This window comes from Cebus imitator, unplaced genomic scaffold (assembly GCF_001604975.1).
Source record: "Cebus imitator isolate Cc_AM_T3 unplaced genomic scaffold, Cebus_imitator-1.0 Scaffold260, whole genome shotgun sequence".
In the NCBI taxonomy this organism is placed as follows: Eukaryota; Metazoa; Chordata; class Mammalia; order Primates; family Cebidae; genus Cebus; species Cebus imitator.
The window spans coordinates 1,073,773-1,091,326 of record NW_016107575.1 but is presented as its reverse complement, the minus strand read 5'-3'; the positions used below and the strand labels follow the sequence as shown (position 1 = coordinate 1,091,326).

Genomic DNA, 17,554 nt, shown 5'->3' with positions numbered 1-17,554 from the left:
CAACAACACAAAAACAAATGCTTTCTGATTGGAAGAAATATATGATACGCAAAGTCAAAGACAATAATAAAAAGGAGAAAATATTTAAGGCATATAAAGGGCTACTTTCTTTAATATGCAAAGAGCTTCTACAAGTAAAGTGGGAAAAGATCAATAACCCAACAGAGAAGTAGCAAAGGATCCCTCAGAAAACAAAATACATTGGATTGTAAACATATGAAAAGATGCTTAAACTTGCTCATAGAGAAATGCACATTGAAACTGCAGCAATATACCATCAAATGGTAAAGACTTAAAATTGTAACCACACATTTTAATGACAAGCATGGGAGGAACATACGCATATTTATGGGAGTCTAAACTGATATAATCCCTAGAGAGAGAAATTTAGTCCTATTTATCAAAACTAAAAAGGTAGACCATCTTTGGCCTATTAATTCCATTTCTAGGAATTTATCTTACATACTTATCCCAGACAGCAACAATGTGTATATGAAAATCTTCACTGCAATGGTGTCTGTAAAAGTAAGAGATATTTGTCAACTGAGAACTTGTTTTAAAAATTAGGATACATTCATACAAGGAAATCCTTTAAAAATACTATATAATTTAACAAGAATGAATGGATCAAAATGGGACAATTTCCCAAATACCATTAATGAACAAAGCAAGGTAAAGAACAGCATATATCATATATGATCCATTTGACTATAAAGAAATTTTTAACAGAGGTTGCTTCTGTGAAGGAGCAGCTGGGCCCCAGGGTGGGAGCAAGAGTACTTTTTTCTTATACTCCTTTGTACTTTATGAATTATGTGCAAAGTTCACACTTACCTACCTACAACTTGCTGCTCTAATGGGAGTATATGAGGTTTTGCAACAAGGCCGGCTTCATGAAGGGATCCAGGGATGCAGGAGCCACTTACCAAAAGTAGCACTTCCTGGCACAGGTGATGGATGCCAGGAAGTATGAAAGTCAAGCTCAACGAGAGGGAGCCAAGATCAACACCAAAGTGATGTGGAGGAAAGAAGAAATGGGGGTGAGGCTAAAGAAAAGTAGAACTTTAGAGCAAGCATTTAAAAGACAATTAGATAGGCTGGGCATGGTGACGCAGGCCTGTAATTCCAGCACTTTGGGAGGTCGAGGCAGGTGGATCACTTGAGGTCAGGAGTTTGAGTTCAGTCTGGCCAACATGGTGAAACCCTGTCTCTACCAAAAATACAAAAATTAGCTGGGCGTGGTGGCACATGCCTGTAATCCCAGCAATTCAGGTGGCTGAGGCACCAGAGAGTAACTTGAACCTGGGAGGTGGAGGTTGCAGTGAGCTGAGATTGTGCCACTGCACTCCAGCCTGTATTACAGAGCAAGATTCTGTCTCAAAAACAAGAACAAAAACAAAAGCAAAACAATGAGATAAAGGGAAAAGCCGTTTTGAATGGGGGCCTTTAGGAGTTGCTAATGACCTGAACTTAGGGTGCTGTGTACATATTTATTCTTACTTAACTATAAGTAATTAATAGTAATAACATAATAAAGGCTTGTCATCTACTGGGTTACAAAGTCCAGCTACAAACTAGAGGGGATATAATCTCTATTCAAACAGGATATATTGAGTATATATCAATATATATGTTTAAACTCAATATATATCAATATATGTTTATATTCAATATTGGTATATATTGAATATAAACCATACTCAATCACCAATGTATGATAATTATGTTGATTCTGTTCTTACAGAGTTTGGAAAGGAATATAAATCTAACTTGGGCACATTCTCAGCCTGAAGGAGGTAACAAGTAATCATTAATTGATGATGGTTAGCCAAAGCAATAAAGCCTTGCCTTCTTTGTGTTACGTGGCCAGTCTGCTGTGCAATGCAGGAGAGTTCTTTATACCACAACTAATAGCTGCATAGGTATCTCCAGTCCTCCTGCTTTATAGTCAAGTTCAAAGAAGGCAGAGACACAGAACCTGGCAAGCAGGCTACGTAAGTAGACACTTGGTGAAGATATTTTGTTCTCAATGATGGTGGTGGTGCTGGTGGTGCTGGTGGGAGTGGTGGTGGTAATGATAAACCTTGATGTTGTCAACCTATCTTGATGGAAACCTCCTCCAGCCCTGCTGTCCCCATAGCAAGAAGTGGGAGGGAAATGGGGTAAGGGGTCAATTTCCAGTTTTGAGCCCCAAACTCTGAGTTGCTAGGGTGACAATCAGATAAGTAAGTATGCATTGCCATCACATTTGGCTTTCCAGTCTAGAGCAGTGAGGAGATCCGCCCTGCCCATTTTTCTCCCAACATTCAGTGCCAAGCTGTCATCTAAAGGCCCGATGCATCTCTACATGGCATCAACAGCGTGGAATGTGGGGTTTCACTTGTCAAATGATGAATCAATCTATTATTACAATTTTTAAGAGGACCAAGCTGGGTTGATTATATTTCCTAATAGAAATAGTCCAAAAACTAATGTAATTTAAATCAAATTGTTCTCTGCAAGAAGAGTCTTCGTTGTTCACTGAGCACAGACCATTTTCAATCAGGGAAACTATCTTGCTAAAATTTAAGCAGTAAGAAAATAACATTTAGAGTTAGAAAAGATCTTAGGTTTAGATTGGTTCAACCTTTTCATTTTTACCTCGCCACCATATTGCCTCTAAATCTGGGAGTAGACACATTTAAAAAGAAGTCAGCATTTTATGGCTCATCTTTCTTTTGACAAAGGAAAAAGGTTGATAGCTTTATAGGAAGAAATTATGCCATCACCTCTCTTTTTTCCTTTTCACTGGAAGTGGGAACAAAGAATGAAGATGATACTGCAATTTTGATCTCTATAACCTCATTTGAAATCATTCTCTATGATTTAGGTTTTCTTGAAATGAAAAGGACAAATTGTGTTAACTTAGTTAAAGTTGGAGGAAAAAGTTGATTGGACATGCTGTTGTCAAGGAAACTAATTCTCTCCACCTCTCTTTCTCCTTCTCTCTCTGTTTCTGTCATTTTCTCTCTTTCTTTCTCATTCTCTCTCTCTTTCACACACACACAAACACACACACACACACACACACACACAAACTAGTTCATACAGTGCTCTTTAAACTATTCATCTGACATTTAAAAATTATTTTAAAATACCCGAAGTCTCTACTTTGGAAATCTGTACAAGAAACACTGAAGTAAAGTGGTTCCTAGAATTCAAACTCAGTCAGGACTTTTTCTGATTCTGGTGAAGGCACCGTCATTCTGAGTCAGTGCTGTGTCTCAGAAGCATATGAGACAGTCTCCAAGTCATTGCCAAGTCAGCTACAGAATGAGACTGTCAGAAAGAAAGAGCTGGAATGAGAACCTTTAAAAAGCAATAGGCCGGGTGTGGCGGCTCATGCCTGTAAACCCAGCACTTTGGGAGCCAAGATGGGCAGATCACTTGAGGTCAGGAGTTTGAGTCTAGCCTGGCTAACATGGCAAAACCCTGTCTCTACTAAAAATACAAAAATTAGCCAGGCATGCTGGCAGGCACCTGTAATCCGAGCTACCCAGGAGGCTGAGGCAGGAGCATTGTTTGAGCTCAGGAGGCAGAGGTTGCAGTAAGCCAAGATCGTCCCACTGCACTCCAGCCTGGGCAACAGAGCAAGACTCCATCTCAGAAAAAAAAAAAAACAATAGAACCACACAAGGGTAAGAGAAAGGTGGATAGGTCAATCTCTTGAGCCTTTATCGAGTGCCTATCATGCTTAAAACAAGAAGCTATGCACTGAAAAATAAAAATTTTAAGTAAGTGAAGGCCAAGCTAAAAGAGATTTTAGGGAGTGAAGTAGGTTGCTTGTTATTTAACGATAGGCCCGGCCTCCCCACTCATCCATCCGAGGAGTACACCTCCCTGCTCCATCAGTGTCAGCCTGGGCAAGGTGTTTTGCTTTGGCCTCAAAGTGGCCACGTGTCCTCCTGCCCACATCCTGGGTTTGGCCATATGACTTGGTTTGACCAATAGGGTATAAGCTGACATGATGCAGCAGAAATGTATAACTTTCTGGCACCATCAGGCTTGCTCTCCTGAGTTTTTGCCTTTACAACAAGAACCTGCCATTCTCCTTATAGTTCCGAGGAGAATGAGAGACAAGCAGAGACTTGGTGCCCCAGTTGAGACCCTCCCCAGCAGATACATTCAGAAGTACAGCAGGGCCATCCAGCCAAGTGTGGCTTAGGCCAGCCAACTTCAGCCAACCCTTAGACACATGATAAATGATAAATTGTTGTTTATGTCACTGAGTTTTGAGGTAGTCTATTATGCAGCAATGAGTAATACAGAGAACATCTTAATTTATTACTTCTTCAGGGCCACATAGCAAACCAAAGGTAGAATAACTTGACCAAAACCATGGGCCTCTTAAGTGGGGCCATTTCCACAAAGACGACAAGCAAATCCCTTTCCAAAATGGGTATCAGGAGACCAGACATCATGAATCCTATGGAAAGAGGACTCCCAAATCACTGGAGCCCATTGGGATGTATATCAGCAACACAAGAGAGCTTTAATGCACCTAGAAAAGCGATCACTGACCCAGAGGTCTAGGGAAAGCTGCCAAAAAATCGCCCAGTGGCTGAAGAGAAGCTGTGTGAAAACCGACTAAAATGATTAGGACTCCAGTGTGGAAAGACACATGTTGAGAATCAATACAATTCAAGCCTGTTAAATCTTGAATAGAGTAAGTGGTCTGAACATGGGTTTGCTCACCAGAATCTGGAATTTTAGAAAGAAAAGAGCATAAAAAAGGGAAATTCAGAAAAAATAAAGAGAAGGGCGATACTACTTTACACAGCCAAGAACTAAGGTGACCCTCTGCCCCAGCGTATCTGGGATAGTTGACACGGTAATCCTGGGGTAATTATTAATAGCACTTCCTGTCACTTTCAAAGGGGAACTGGACTGGGTGATAAATTACATGGTCATGCTGCTGGCAGCACACTCTCCCCATGGGCTGAAGGACCCGAATCTGATAAGGTTCAGATATGCTCATGGGGTAAGACCTGCTATGCACTGTCAAGGCATATTGGACAGTTTGTGCTCTGAGGCAAGAGGGCCACCACATCCCATGGTGACATCCCTCACCACAGCAGCAGGACCTGATGATGTGCACAGCCCAGCAAGGCTGCAAAGCCTGGAAGGTGGTACTCTTTCAGGCCAGCACAGTTCCCCCTGGGGCAGCCCCAGGGTCTCCTCTAGAAGCCTCGTTTGCACTGCAGGACACCCTCTTTGCGGCCCCTTCGAGAAACAGAAACACATGCAACATTCCTAATCTTGGCACTTCTTCCATATTAGTTCAACACATGAAAATCGAAATCTCATATAAAAGAGAAATGTTGAGTTTCCTTCTTACCCACACAGAGGTCCGTACAGCTTTCTGAGCTCCATTTGGCTTTCCCAAAAACCCTGAAGGAAACACAGCACTACAGTAAGAATAAGATTAAGCAAAATTCCAATTATTCAAACTTATTCAGAAAAAAAATCTGGAACAGCAAGAACACAATTACAGAAACAATAAAAAAGAAGGGAAGTTATATTGCTTTCAAGTACTTTGGAATACTGGAATAAACAAATGACTATAAAAAAATATTACCATGTAAAAGTCCTGGGCATCCCTGCTGTAACGGACAGAAGAGCTCACCAGTTCTTAAACTACTTATGTATCCTTGCTGCTAAAATATTCAAAAAGTTTGCTTTCTCAACTCTAACACTGCCCTCTGAAATTTGATTTAGCATTATCATAGGGCCAAGCCCCTTTATACTGCCACTATATGTAACTTCTACTGAGTCTATCAAAATTACCACAAATTCTGAATTATCAAGATCCATTCAAGTTAAACTTGAATTAAAATCAACATGTTTGAAACATATAGAACAAAATGCTAGCCACTTTTTTGTTGTTGTTGAGACAGAGTCTTGCTCTGCCACCCAGGCTGGAGTGCAGCAGCGCGATCTCGGTTCACTGCAATCTCCACCTCCCGGGTTCAAGCGATTCTCCAGCTTCAGCTTCCCAGGTAGCTGGGATTACAGGCACGTGCCACCATGCCAGCTAATTTTTGTATTTTAATAGAGACGGGGTTTCACCATGTTGGCCAGGCTGGTCTGGAACTCCTGACCTCAGGTCATCTGCCTGCCTCGGCCTCCCAAAGTGCTGGGATTACGGGTGTGAGCCACTGTGCCTGGCTAGACACATTTTATAATGGGAAAGCATTATATAATGGGCTGAAGGAGGGGTGGAATATGCTAGGCCCATTGTGTGGTGGGAAGGGACTAGACCTGAAAATACTCATGAGTTGGGGTGGGGGTGGGGGGTGGCAAATGGTAGATTTACATTGTGAGAATGGAGTATGGGGGCGGAATGAAGGTGGAGAGCTGGGGGTGTGAATTCACATGAAGTATGAATGTCCTGCATGGAAACACGTGCTTTTCTCACTCAATCTTCTGAATTCTGCAGCGTAAGCTTGCCATACATCAAGGAAAGCATATACGCATATAAAAATAGTCACCAAAATTACTATGTTCTAGAAAGAACTTGGCAGGGCCTGTAGCTGTGAGGATGGCGGGCTGCAAAGGAGTGTATGTATGTGGAGGCTCTCCAGAGGCGGGCACAGCGTTCTCCTCACATCTCGGAATGTTAATACCAAATTAATTACTCCACGGAATACAACAGATCATTTCCCCCCAGAAATGTGTGAAATGTATTTTCTTTAGCTTTTCGATCTGGTCTGTTGTTCTATCTTGACACTTTTAAATTTCTTCACACTTGTTTCAAGGGGCTCACTGGAAGCCTCATTGAGGTTGTTTGTGAGCTTGAAAGTTGTGAACTGCCCACCCCAGAGAGAGAGAGAGGAGAGAAGAAGGTGTTTAAAAATGCTAGGAAGACAGAAACAACAGCCACAAATCATGGAAAAGGAGATGGACAGGGAAAGGAATGGAAAAGAAATAATTGAGAAGGAGGAGGCATAAAAGGACTGAAAGAGCAGCTTGCTTTTCTATCGAGTGCCAAGGGCCAGCCTTTCCGGAGGTAGAGATGGGGGAATTCTAGAGATGTTGAAGAGACATTATCAGGATCGTCCCCTATTGAGTCTTCCTGTCTTTGTTTGGCTTGGTGATTCTTCCCATGCAGGGTCTGCTGGCTCCTGGTGTTGGGTCTGGAGTCAGTGTCCTCGTGACTTAGCAGAATAAGCCATGTGGCTTCTGAGAAAACCCAATGTGAGAAAAATAACCGTAGATTATGAAGTCCTGACCTATATCTACAAATGTCTGCGGGCCATTTCCACTGGCATGTCACTCTGGCAAATCCCAGGCAACAGACTTAAAATAAAACTTGGCATCTCCCTGAACCACTCCCCTGCCCAACCTTTTATTCTGTCAACCCATGGCCATGCTCCCCGTTTCCCCGGCTCAAAGCTCAGACTCATGTTTGACTCACTTTGCCTTGAATTCTCTACACTCATTTGTCCCAAGAGTTCCTAATTTTGCTTCCAATTATCCGTCTCTCTTCACTCTCATCCACCTAGACCGAGCCATCATGGCTTCACCCCAGACTTCAGCAACAGCTTGGCTCTACAACCCTAACCTAGATTCTTCTATTGAAATTATCACAAATTCTGAATCATCATGAGCCATTCAAGTTAAACTTTAATTAAAATCAACACGTTTGAAACATATAGGACAAAATGCTAGACCGAGATTCTTCTCCCTTGCAGAGTATTCTTCCATTCCAACGTCCCTCTCCTTTGCAAAAATGGTAGCACACAAATAGTTCTTCACTTGCCTTTCTAGCCTGTAAGCATCTAGTCCCCTTTTCTCTCACCCAACTACATTGCCCCAAGCACCCTAATCCTTGGCTTCTAGCCAGTCCAGGCTGGTGGTCAACCTGTGCCGTCATTCTCACGTTGGTGCACTAACTCACATGGTGCCGCCCACCTGGTGTGTGTGTCCTCATCTCTATGTCCACAGCCCGTGAAGGACCTCCTTCTTCAGGAATTTCCTAGGATAATTCTGGCCCTGACAGATGACCCTCTCCTCTGACGGGAGACCACGGCTACCGTCTATACCACCCTGTCTAGTGCTAGGGTATATCTCATCTGGTGTTGCATGTCATCATTTGACAGTGTACTTGAGGGCACAAGTAGCCTCTTCTACACTCTAGGGTCTGGTGTATTTAGACACACAATAAATGGGGTTTGGGGGAAATGGGTAAGTGAATTCTTGACATCACATAAAAATTCATATAAGGAGAGGAGGGTTCGTGGCGTCACAGAACAACTTTACCACTCGAGATGTGGGGACCTGGACAAGAGCAATGTTTCATGCAGAAAGCCTGTCTCAGGCTCAGCATGTTTTATTTATTTATTTATTTTTATTTTTTGAGAGAGTTTCACTCTTGTTGCCCAGGCTGGAGTGCAATGGCACAATCTCAGTTCACTGCAACCTCCACCTCTGGGGTTCAAGCGATTCTCCTGCCTCGGCCTCCCAAGTAGCTGGGATTGATGCCCAGATAATTTTTTGTAGTTAGTAGAGACAGGATTTCATCATGTTGGTCAAGCTGGTCTCGAACTCCCGACCTCAGGTGATCCACACACCTCAGCCTCCAAAAGTGCTGGGATTACAGGCATGAGCCACCATGCCTGGCCCTCAGTATATTTTATGATGGAAGCCAATGGAAGATAGCCCTTACCTGGCGGAAAAACATCAAGTTTCCAATAAAAGGAGAAGGCTTGGGATGTCTGATGCCTAACTTCTCCAGTCTTGAGAACGCTGACGTGGAGTACCTGGAGGGAAAAGCAGATTTCAAAAGCTGAGAAATGAAAGTTGCATTCATGCTTTAGGCTCTATTAGGAACTGGAGTTACCGAGTTCTCTGGAAGTAAAGGCAAAATAATAGGTTTCCAGTCAACATATCTAAGAACTGAAAAATCAGAGGCCTAGAGTTGAGTAGGAATCCAGTAAATACCTCCTGTTGAGTGACCGGCTGGAGATCAAGGTATCCCAAAACCTGTGAGTTGGAGATGCCTTAGAGATGATGTAGTCCAACTGCCCTTCTCTGACCTAGAATTCGTGTTAATAAATGGTTTTTAAAACGCCCCTCTCCCCAGTTCCTTTCCTTTGCCTCTATATCTATCATGAGCAATTGCTCAGAAGGCAAGGTAAAAAAAACCAACAATGGCAAAAGCTCCCTGTGCAAATGTGTGTATTTTCATGGTCAAGACTGACCCCTCCCTGCCACACACACAATTTGTCATTCACCACATTCCCTGGCCTTATAGAGAATATAAAAAATAGGAACGGAGGGAAGGCGCCATGAGGAGGAGACCTATCACCAAATGCTTACAACCTCTTTAAGTCTTTGTTTTCTCGGCTTGCAACCATATGGGAAGCATATTTTCTTAACCAAAAATCAGGAAGCGTGGTCCGACAGATTTCTGTGCCACTTTCCAGGAGAAAGCGGCAGTCTGAGAAGTGCAGTGTGGCTGTCAAAACATTGGAATTATTCGGGTATTTCAACAGTTTATAGGAACAGAGGGATAACACTGTTAAAGTCAGAACTGGCTTAGAAAAACCTGCACATATGGCTCTGATCCCTAACCAGCAGCCAATTAGGTCAAAAGTTCAGTTAATTCAGCAAAATTAATGAGTCAAACTGGTTGTTTAGCATCACGCAGAGATCAGCCAAATCACAATTTAAGGGCAAGGAAAAACATGGTGAATATCACTACAATCTAGCTTTCTCTGTGTATTGGAATTCAAACAATTACTGCTATAAGAATCGCTCTTTTTCGAAGGACAGAGTATTTGCTATAGTCTTTGATCTTTCCCACCTGCAGTCAATAAGGAGCATTTAAAATAAAAATACTCAAATATCCAGGGAAAGGACAACACAGCTTAGGTGCTGGTTTGCATTATTCTGAGCAATGTGTTATTTATTTATTTAGAGACAGGGTCTCTCTGTCGTCCAGGCTGGAGTGCAATGGAGGCTCAACGCAGCCTCAAACTCCTGGGCTCAAGTGATTCTCCTGCCTCAGCCTCTCAAGTAGCTGGGACAACACGTATGTGCCACCATTCCCAACAAGTATTTCAGATTTTTTGTAGAGACAGGGTCTCACTATGTTGCCCAGGCTGGTCTTAACTCCTGGCCTCAAGCAATCCTCCTGCCTTGGCCTCCCAAAGTGCTGGGACTAACGGCATAAGCCCCTACGCCTGGCCAATGGGTTGATTTTTAAAGTGGTCACAGGGGAGAACGACGGCAGAATGGGAAGGCAGGATGTCCTCTATCCCAAGCTGTCCTAAGATTTCCACCGCATGGCTGCATTAATAGGTTTGAATGAATTCCCAGTACATCACATTTAGGTCCATGTTCAAGTGTGATTACAAACCACACTCAAGAGCCAGGCGTGAATGGCACGGATTAGTCATACCAACACTCCTCTTCATTAGTGTGAGTACCGAAGGTCGACAGCACAGTTGGTAAAAGTTATTCTTTCAAGTGGACTAGAATGTTTTAAATAATTCCCCTGACAACTGAGAGGAAAGACCAAAGGAAACTTACCAGCCCTTAACACTTTCTTTAACATCCTCAAATCGACGTCTACGTTCATTTCTTCATCAGCTTTTTGGAATTATTTTCTAAATGTAATCTCTAATGGGTAGGAAAAAAGATGTAGACCTTGGACCACATAATTACATCTTAATTTTGTAATTAGATGTCTTGATTGTCTAAAGGACAAGAAGCCTGTGCCTAATTACACATGCTAATTATTATGCAAGTCCATGCCTAATTATGTAACTCCACTTATGAAAATACTGCTAGTGTGTCTATGCACAAAATTCAGACATTTTCAAACAAATAGCATCAGCAGAGAGTGTCCTGGACACAACCACAAACTTCCCTTTGTAGCCTCGACTCAAATCTAGAACTTGAGTATCTTCAGCTGTGGAAATTCACCAACTATTGCCATCAGTCACTCAAGTCCTCACACCCAAAACTGCAGGGAGAGATCATTGCTACCAAATTTATGGGCAAAATAGCAAAATGGGCCGGGCGCGGTGGCTCAAGCCTGTAATCCCAGCACTTTGGGAGGCCGAGGCGGGTGGATCACGAGGTCAAGAGATCGAGACCATCCTGGTCAACATGGTGAAACCCCGTCTCTACTAAAAATACAAAAAATAAGCTGGGCATGGTGGCACGTGCCTATAATCCCAGCTACTCAGGAGGCTGAGGCAGGAGAATTGCCTGAACCCAGGAAGCGGAGGTTGCGGTGAGCCGAGATCGCGCCATTGCACTCCAGCCTGGGTAACAAGAGCGAAACTCCGTCTTGTTTGCAATGGTATTGCAAAAAAAAAATAGCAAAATGGGTTCCATTTGTCTCCCTACCACTTCCTTCTCTGCACTCTTGTTTCATACCCTCTGGTCTCAGGGTCTCCATGCTGCCCTCTGACTGTCTCAGCAGGTTCTTAATCCACAATCCATGGGCTCCAGGTGTAACGGGTTGAATTGTATCACCACCAAAAACATAAGTTGAAGTCCTAACCTCCAGGATCTCAGAATGTGACCTTATTTGGAAATAGGGTCACTGCAAATGTAATTAGTTAAGATGAAGTCTTAACTGATTAGCAGTGGCTCACACCTGTAATTCCAACAGTTTGGGATACCAAGGCAGGCAGATCACTTGAGGCCAGGAGTTTGAGATCAGCCTGGCCAACATGGTGGAACCCCATCTCTACTAAAAATGCAAAGAATTAGCCAGGTGTGGTGGTGCACACCTGTAATCCTAGCTACTCAGGAGGCTGAAGTAAAAGAATCTCTTGAACCTGGGAGAAGGAGGTTGCAGTGAGCCAAGATTGCGCTACTGCACTCCAGCCTGGGTGACAGAGTGAGACTCTGTCTCAAAAAAATAAATGCATAAAATAAAGTCATACTGAAGTACGGGGCCCTTCAATCCATTATGACTGGTGTCCTTACAAGGAGATGGCCATGTAAAGACAGAGATACACAGGAAAGTGCCAAGTGACTGTGAAAGCAGGGAGTGCAGTGAGGCCACTGCAAGCCAAGGTATGTCAAAGATAATCAGCAAGCCACTAGAAGCTAGAAAGGGGCAAGGACGGATTCTCCCCTATAGACTTCATAGGGAACATAGCCCTGTAGACACATCAGTTTCAGGCTTCTGGCCCAGAACTGGGAAACAATAAATTTCTGGTGGTGTGGGTGTGGTGACCCATGCCTATAAAACTAGCACTTTGGAAGGCCAAGGCAGGACAGTGCTTGAGCCCAGGAGTTTGAGACCAGTCTGGGCAACACAGCAAGACCCCTCACCTCTACAAAGCATCAAAATATTAGCCAGGTGAGCCTGGGCATGGTGGCTCATGACTGTAATCCTAGCACTTCGGGAAACCGAGGCGAGCAGATCACTTAAGGTCAGGAGTTCGAAACCAGCCTGTCCAACATGGCAAAATCTCACCTCTACTAAAAAAAAAAAAAAAAAAAAAAAAAAAAAAAAAAAAAAAAAAAAAAAAAAAAAAAAAAAAAAAGAATAAATAAATAAATAAAGTAATTAATTCTGGAGTTTTCGGCCACTCAGTTTGCAGTACTTTGATATGGCAGCCTTAGGTAAGTGATCCACTAGGGCTACCTATAAATGAGTCTTAGAGGGTCAATGAAAAACTTTTTAAAATTTCTTCCTGTTACTTTAAAAATGGTATTGCAAAAAAAAAAAAAATCGTTTTATGCCAAATTGTGTCATTAAGTCTTGTGCCATTTAAAAAAGTGCAGGTGGCCAAGGATACTACTGCGTAAAGCAGGTGATACGCAATGATCAGGCGATCACCATGTTGTGATGTTTACAGTGGCTTTCCTTTGATGGGAATTGATGCAAATGTATCCAACAATTATGGTTTGGACACCTGTCATTGTTTACATCAAGGATACTTAAGTTGGAAAACGACAACAGAAGGCATATATAACTTCAGATAGCATCTTTTGGTTTTATATTCACAACTAAAGAGGTCATTAAATGCTACAGGATACAAATCCTGCAGTGCCAGTGGTACAAGTTGCTGTCCATTCTCAAAATAAATTGAGCCATCAGATCATTTTCAAAATCAGGTACAATTTGTAAAGGCTGCAAATTTTCCTGTGTTTTGTCTTCCTCAAGACAAAGGTCTTTTCTTTATTTATTTATTATTTATTTTTGATGTGGAGTCTCACTCTGTCTCCCAGGCTGGAAGGCAGTGGTGCAACCTCAGCTCACTGCAACCTCCTCCTCCTCCCGGGCTCAAGCAATTCTCCTGCCTCAGCCTCCCAAGTAGCTGAGATTACAGGCACTCACCGCCACACCTGGCTAATTTTTGTATTTTTAGTAGAGACAGGGTTTCACCATGTTGGCCAGGTTGGTCTTGAACTCCTGACCTCAAGTGATCCATCCGCCTCAGCCTCCCAAAGTGCTGGGATTACAGGTGTGAGCCACCGCGCCCGGCCAAAAACCTTCTCTTGATGGATTCAACTCAGGTGCTTCAGCCCATTGTTGAGCCGAAGAAGCCACTCCTGATAAACTGGGGGATATTTTGATGAATCACATATTAAGGAGATGGTCAAACTGATTGAGGCTTGGAGCAAAAGAAAACATAAATCATCTGTCTCCAGGAAGTGGCTTCTCCTGTAGTGTGCAACCCGGTACAGGCAGCCCCTCTGTTCGATTATGACATCCTCACTGTCACTACCAAAGAATCCCTGTTTGGTGCACTGCTTTCAAAGATTTCAGCCGATGTCTCTGAAATGGTGAAAGGTTTGCTTGGCAAACAACACTTCTCCAGGGGTAAAAATCATGATGCTCCAAGAACAGGTGAAGCCCAGTGGTGGCAGGTAACCCACTGTCCTGCACTTTGGAGAAGAGGGGCCATTTGCCATGGTTACTTGATGCTTTCAATGTTCATGGCTCTCATGGGCTTTCCCAGCAATTCCATTCAGCATCATGGCCACATCGGAAGCTTTATTCAAAACAGAGCCTCAAACTGTTGCCTTTTCAAAAGGTTTTGTTAAGAAATGGAAGCAGAGTGTGAGGTTTGCTAGCTTTCCAGAGACACGTTTTGAAGTGCTTCACATTATTTTGGGCACAAAAGCTAGATCAGGGAGAAAGCCTACCCTCTTCCCGTTGTCATTCTCTCAGTTTTTCTCTCTGTGTATTTTTTATGTGTTTGCTATTACGTTCTCTCTCTATATATTTTTCCTATATCTCTATTTCTTTTTTTTTTCTTTTTCTTTCTTTTAGCAGTCTCACTCTGTTGCCCAGGCTGGAGTGCGGTGGTGTGATTTCAGCTCACCGTAGCCTCTACCTCTCAACTCAAATGATCTTCCCACCTCAGCCTCCCAAGTAGCTGGGACTACAGGTGTGCACCACCACATGTGGCTATTTTTTTTTAATTTTTTTTTTTTGTAGAAACATGGTCTTACTATATTGCCCTGACTGGTCTCAAACCCCTGGGCTCAAGAGATCTGCCTGCCTCAGTCTCCAAAACTGCCATGATTACAGGCAAGAGCCTCTGTGCCTGGCCTATTTGTCTACTTCTAGTTCTATACATTTCTACTTTTTTTCATTTAACGTAAGCTAAAGTATCTCCATGTTACTAATCCTTTATGAATGTCATTTTTATGGCTGCTTAATAGTGCTCTTATAGACATATGATTTACAAAACCATTCTTATTGTCAAATACTTAGAGTGTTTCCTACATTTTAGCTAATTTGAGTTATGTTGCTACCATTAGCATTTCTGTGCATCAAGGCTTTCCCATACTTTGTGCATGAAAATTTTCCTGACCCGAGATCCATGAGACACTTGTTTCAAACACTGATATGTAATATCTAATTGCTTTCCATAAAGTTTGTCCCAGCTAGTCCTACTGTCAGTGTATCCTTTGCACCAAAGCTACATCAATGTATTTTGATGTCTGCATCTATTTCCTTACTAGAGAGAAAAAATACTTTTTCCTATCATTTCTTCTCCATTCTCAAAAATATTTCCCAACTTTGACATTATTAACTAACTTCCTTCCCTCCTTCCTTCTTCCTTTCTTTCCTCCCTCCCTCCCTTCTTCCTTCCTTTCCCTCTTTCTTCTATCCCTCCTTCCCTCCCTCCCTCCCTCCCTCCCTTCCATTTTCCCTGTCATTCTCATAGTGTGGTTTATCTAGGTGGCAGGGAGAATTGTGCCACACTAACTGATTAAAAAATTAGTTGGAAAATGAGCAGTCATTGATAGGTGACTGCAAGCTGACTCCACGCACACATCTGGGTGTGAAGAGAAAGATAAGTGGACGAATGTGAATCGTTTTCATTGACTTCGCTAATAACTAACTACAGCCTTGTTAGTTTACTGTAAATTCCATTCCTTTTATCCTTGTCCCATTTCTCACACACACCCACAACAAGGGAAACTGTAAAGATAGAAACTGCTCAGATCATGCGTCAAGGCAGATGTTCGTGGGAGGAGGGGAAATGGTGCAAAACAGACTTTACACGTGAGATCTTCTCAGTTTCCCTTTCAGCACCTCACATCCATCTTGGCATCCTCATCCTCATGTTCAGCCCCCACTCCATTCCCTTAAGACTTCCCTCTCAGTTTGCCCTCAGGGCTGGAAGTCATCTGATGCACACTCACTCACGTGTCAGTAGTAGCTGGGTTATTTCCTAAAATACAACCTGCAAACAAGACTGTTCATTTACAAATTTATAACGGTGAGTATTTTTTTCCAGCAATAAGAATCGGACATCTCCTTCTCCGAGCATCTCCTTTCCAGGTACTTGAGAAGCCAAATCAATCATCAGAGGGTGTGTTGAGCCAGGTTCTACAGTGACAGGTGCCTCAAAAGAATGGGCATCTCAGTGGGACCCTGGTAAAATAATCCTGCCCCACAGCCGACTACATCTCTCTAAGGGATTAGCTAAGGGAAGGTGTGCCTGCTGCGCCTGCACCGCTCCCTTTTTCCTGCTGATTTATGATGTCACTTCTATCGCACTCCTTAGTAGCAGAGAGGCTTGGATCTATTCTGATCCATTTATCTAGCTTATGCCAATGCTTTGCTATTTTAATTATTATAACTCTAAAACACACTTTTTTCTCTTTTTAATATATTACTTCTTTTTATTCTTTTTGTCTTTTTTCTCTTCCTCAAATTCCTTTTACCATAAAATATATTTTATAACTTACTTTTTGTATTAATTTTAGAATTAGTCTGATTTGATGGAAAAATGCTATTTGGATTTTTTTGGAATTGAATTAAATTTACAAATTAATTTAGAACACACCAACATTATTACAACATCAATTCATCTCATCTATGAATGTGTTGTATCTCTGTTGATTTTATTCTCTCTGTCCTTCGTAACATTTTATGATTTTCTGCACAGAAGAGTATCTTTTTGCTATTTGCATACATTTGTTATTGGTATTGCTCAGGAATAGGAGAACCTTTCTTTTTTTAATGGCAGTGTTGTAATCAATGATCCTTCTGAACTTTCTTATTAGTTCTATTCGTTTACATGTGGGATTTCTTTGATTTTTCTATGCTGACAATTATGTTTTATGCAAATAACATCAGTCCGTACTCTTTCTTTCTAATCCTTTTGTCTGACTTCTCATTTTCTTTTCTTATTACATTGGCTAAATTCTCAAGTACCAAAAAAAAAGCAGGATGTGTAAGCATCGTTTTTTTTGTTCCTGACTCTGCAGGAATGCATCTAATGTTTCAAAATTAAGTGTGAAGTTTTGCTTTAGAGTTTTGATAGACATTCTTTATTGGGCTGAAGATACTTCCTTCTACTCCTAGCTTGCCTGGAAAAGTTGTTCTTGATTAGTCATGCTATAAGTTTATCCATTTTATTTATATTTTCAAAGCACCAACTTTTTCTTTGTTTATCTTTTCCGATTTTTGTTATTTTTTAGTTCATTGATTTATGCTCATATTTTGATCATGAACTTCCTTCTATTTTCTTTGGGTTGAGTCTTTGTTCTTTCTTGTTGTTATTTTCTTTTGGCTTCTTTTTTTTTTTTTTTTTTTTTTTTTTTTTGAGATGGAGTCTTGCACTGTCACCCAGGTGGGAGTGCCATTGCAATGGAGCGATCTTGGCTCACCACAACTTGCACCTCCCAAGTTCATATGGCTCTCCTGCCTCAGCCTCCTGAGTAGCTGGGATTACAGGCACACACCACCATGCTTGGCTAATTTTTTGTATTTTTAGCAGAGAAGGGGTTTCACTGTGTTGGCCAGACTGGTCTCCAAACTTCTGACCTTGTAATCCACCCACCTTCGGCTCCCAAAGTGCTGGGATTACAGGCGTGAGCCACCACACCCAGCCCTTTTAGCTTCTTAAGATAATAGTTTAGCTCACTTATTTTCAATGAATGCATTTAAAGCTATAAATCTTCCTCTAAGTAGTGCTTTAGCTGCACTCCATACATTTTTAATGTAGTAGTTTTATTATCTGATAGCTGCATTCCATTAGGAAACTTCTGAATATCAATGTGCTACAAGATGCAC

General features: G+C 42.0%; 1 protein-coding gene across 2 annotated transcripts in view; it reads right to left on the bottom strand.

The window, feature by feature from the left end:
• Positions 1-17,554, bottom strand: part of TBXAS1 (thromboxane A synthase 1) — a 183,627-nt gene that overhangs the window by 135,122 nt on the left and 30,951 nt on the right. For both annotated transcript variants that reach the window (XM_017499801.2, XM_017499799.2), the window contains exons 2-3: positions 8,708-8,801; positions 5,378-5,430 (exon numbers count right to left, since the gene is read on the bottom strand). In XM_017499801.2, the coding sequence (XP_017355290.1) occupies positions 5,378-5,430; positions 8,708-8,801 (147 nt within the window). The remainder of the gene's footprint in view (positions 1-5,377; positions 5,431-8,707; positions 8,802-17,554) is intronic.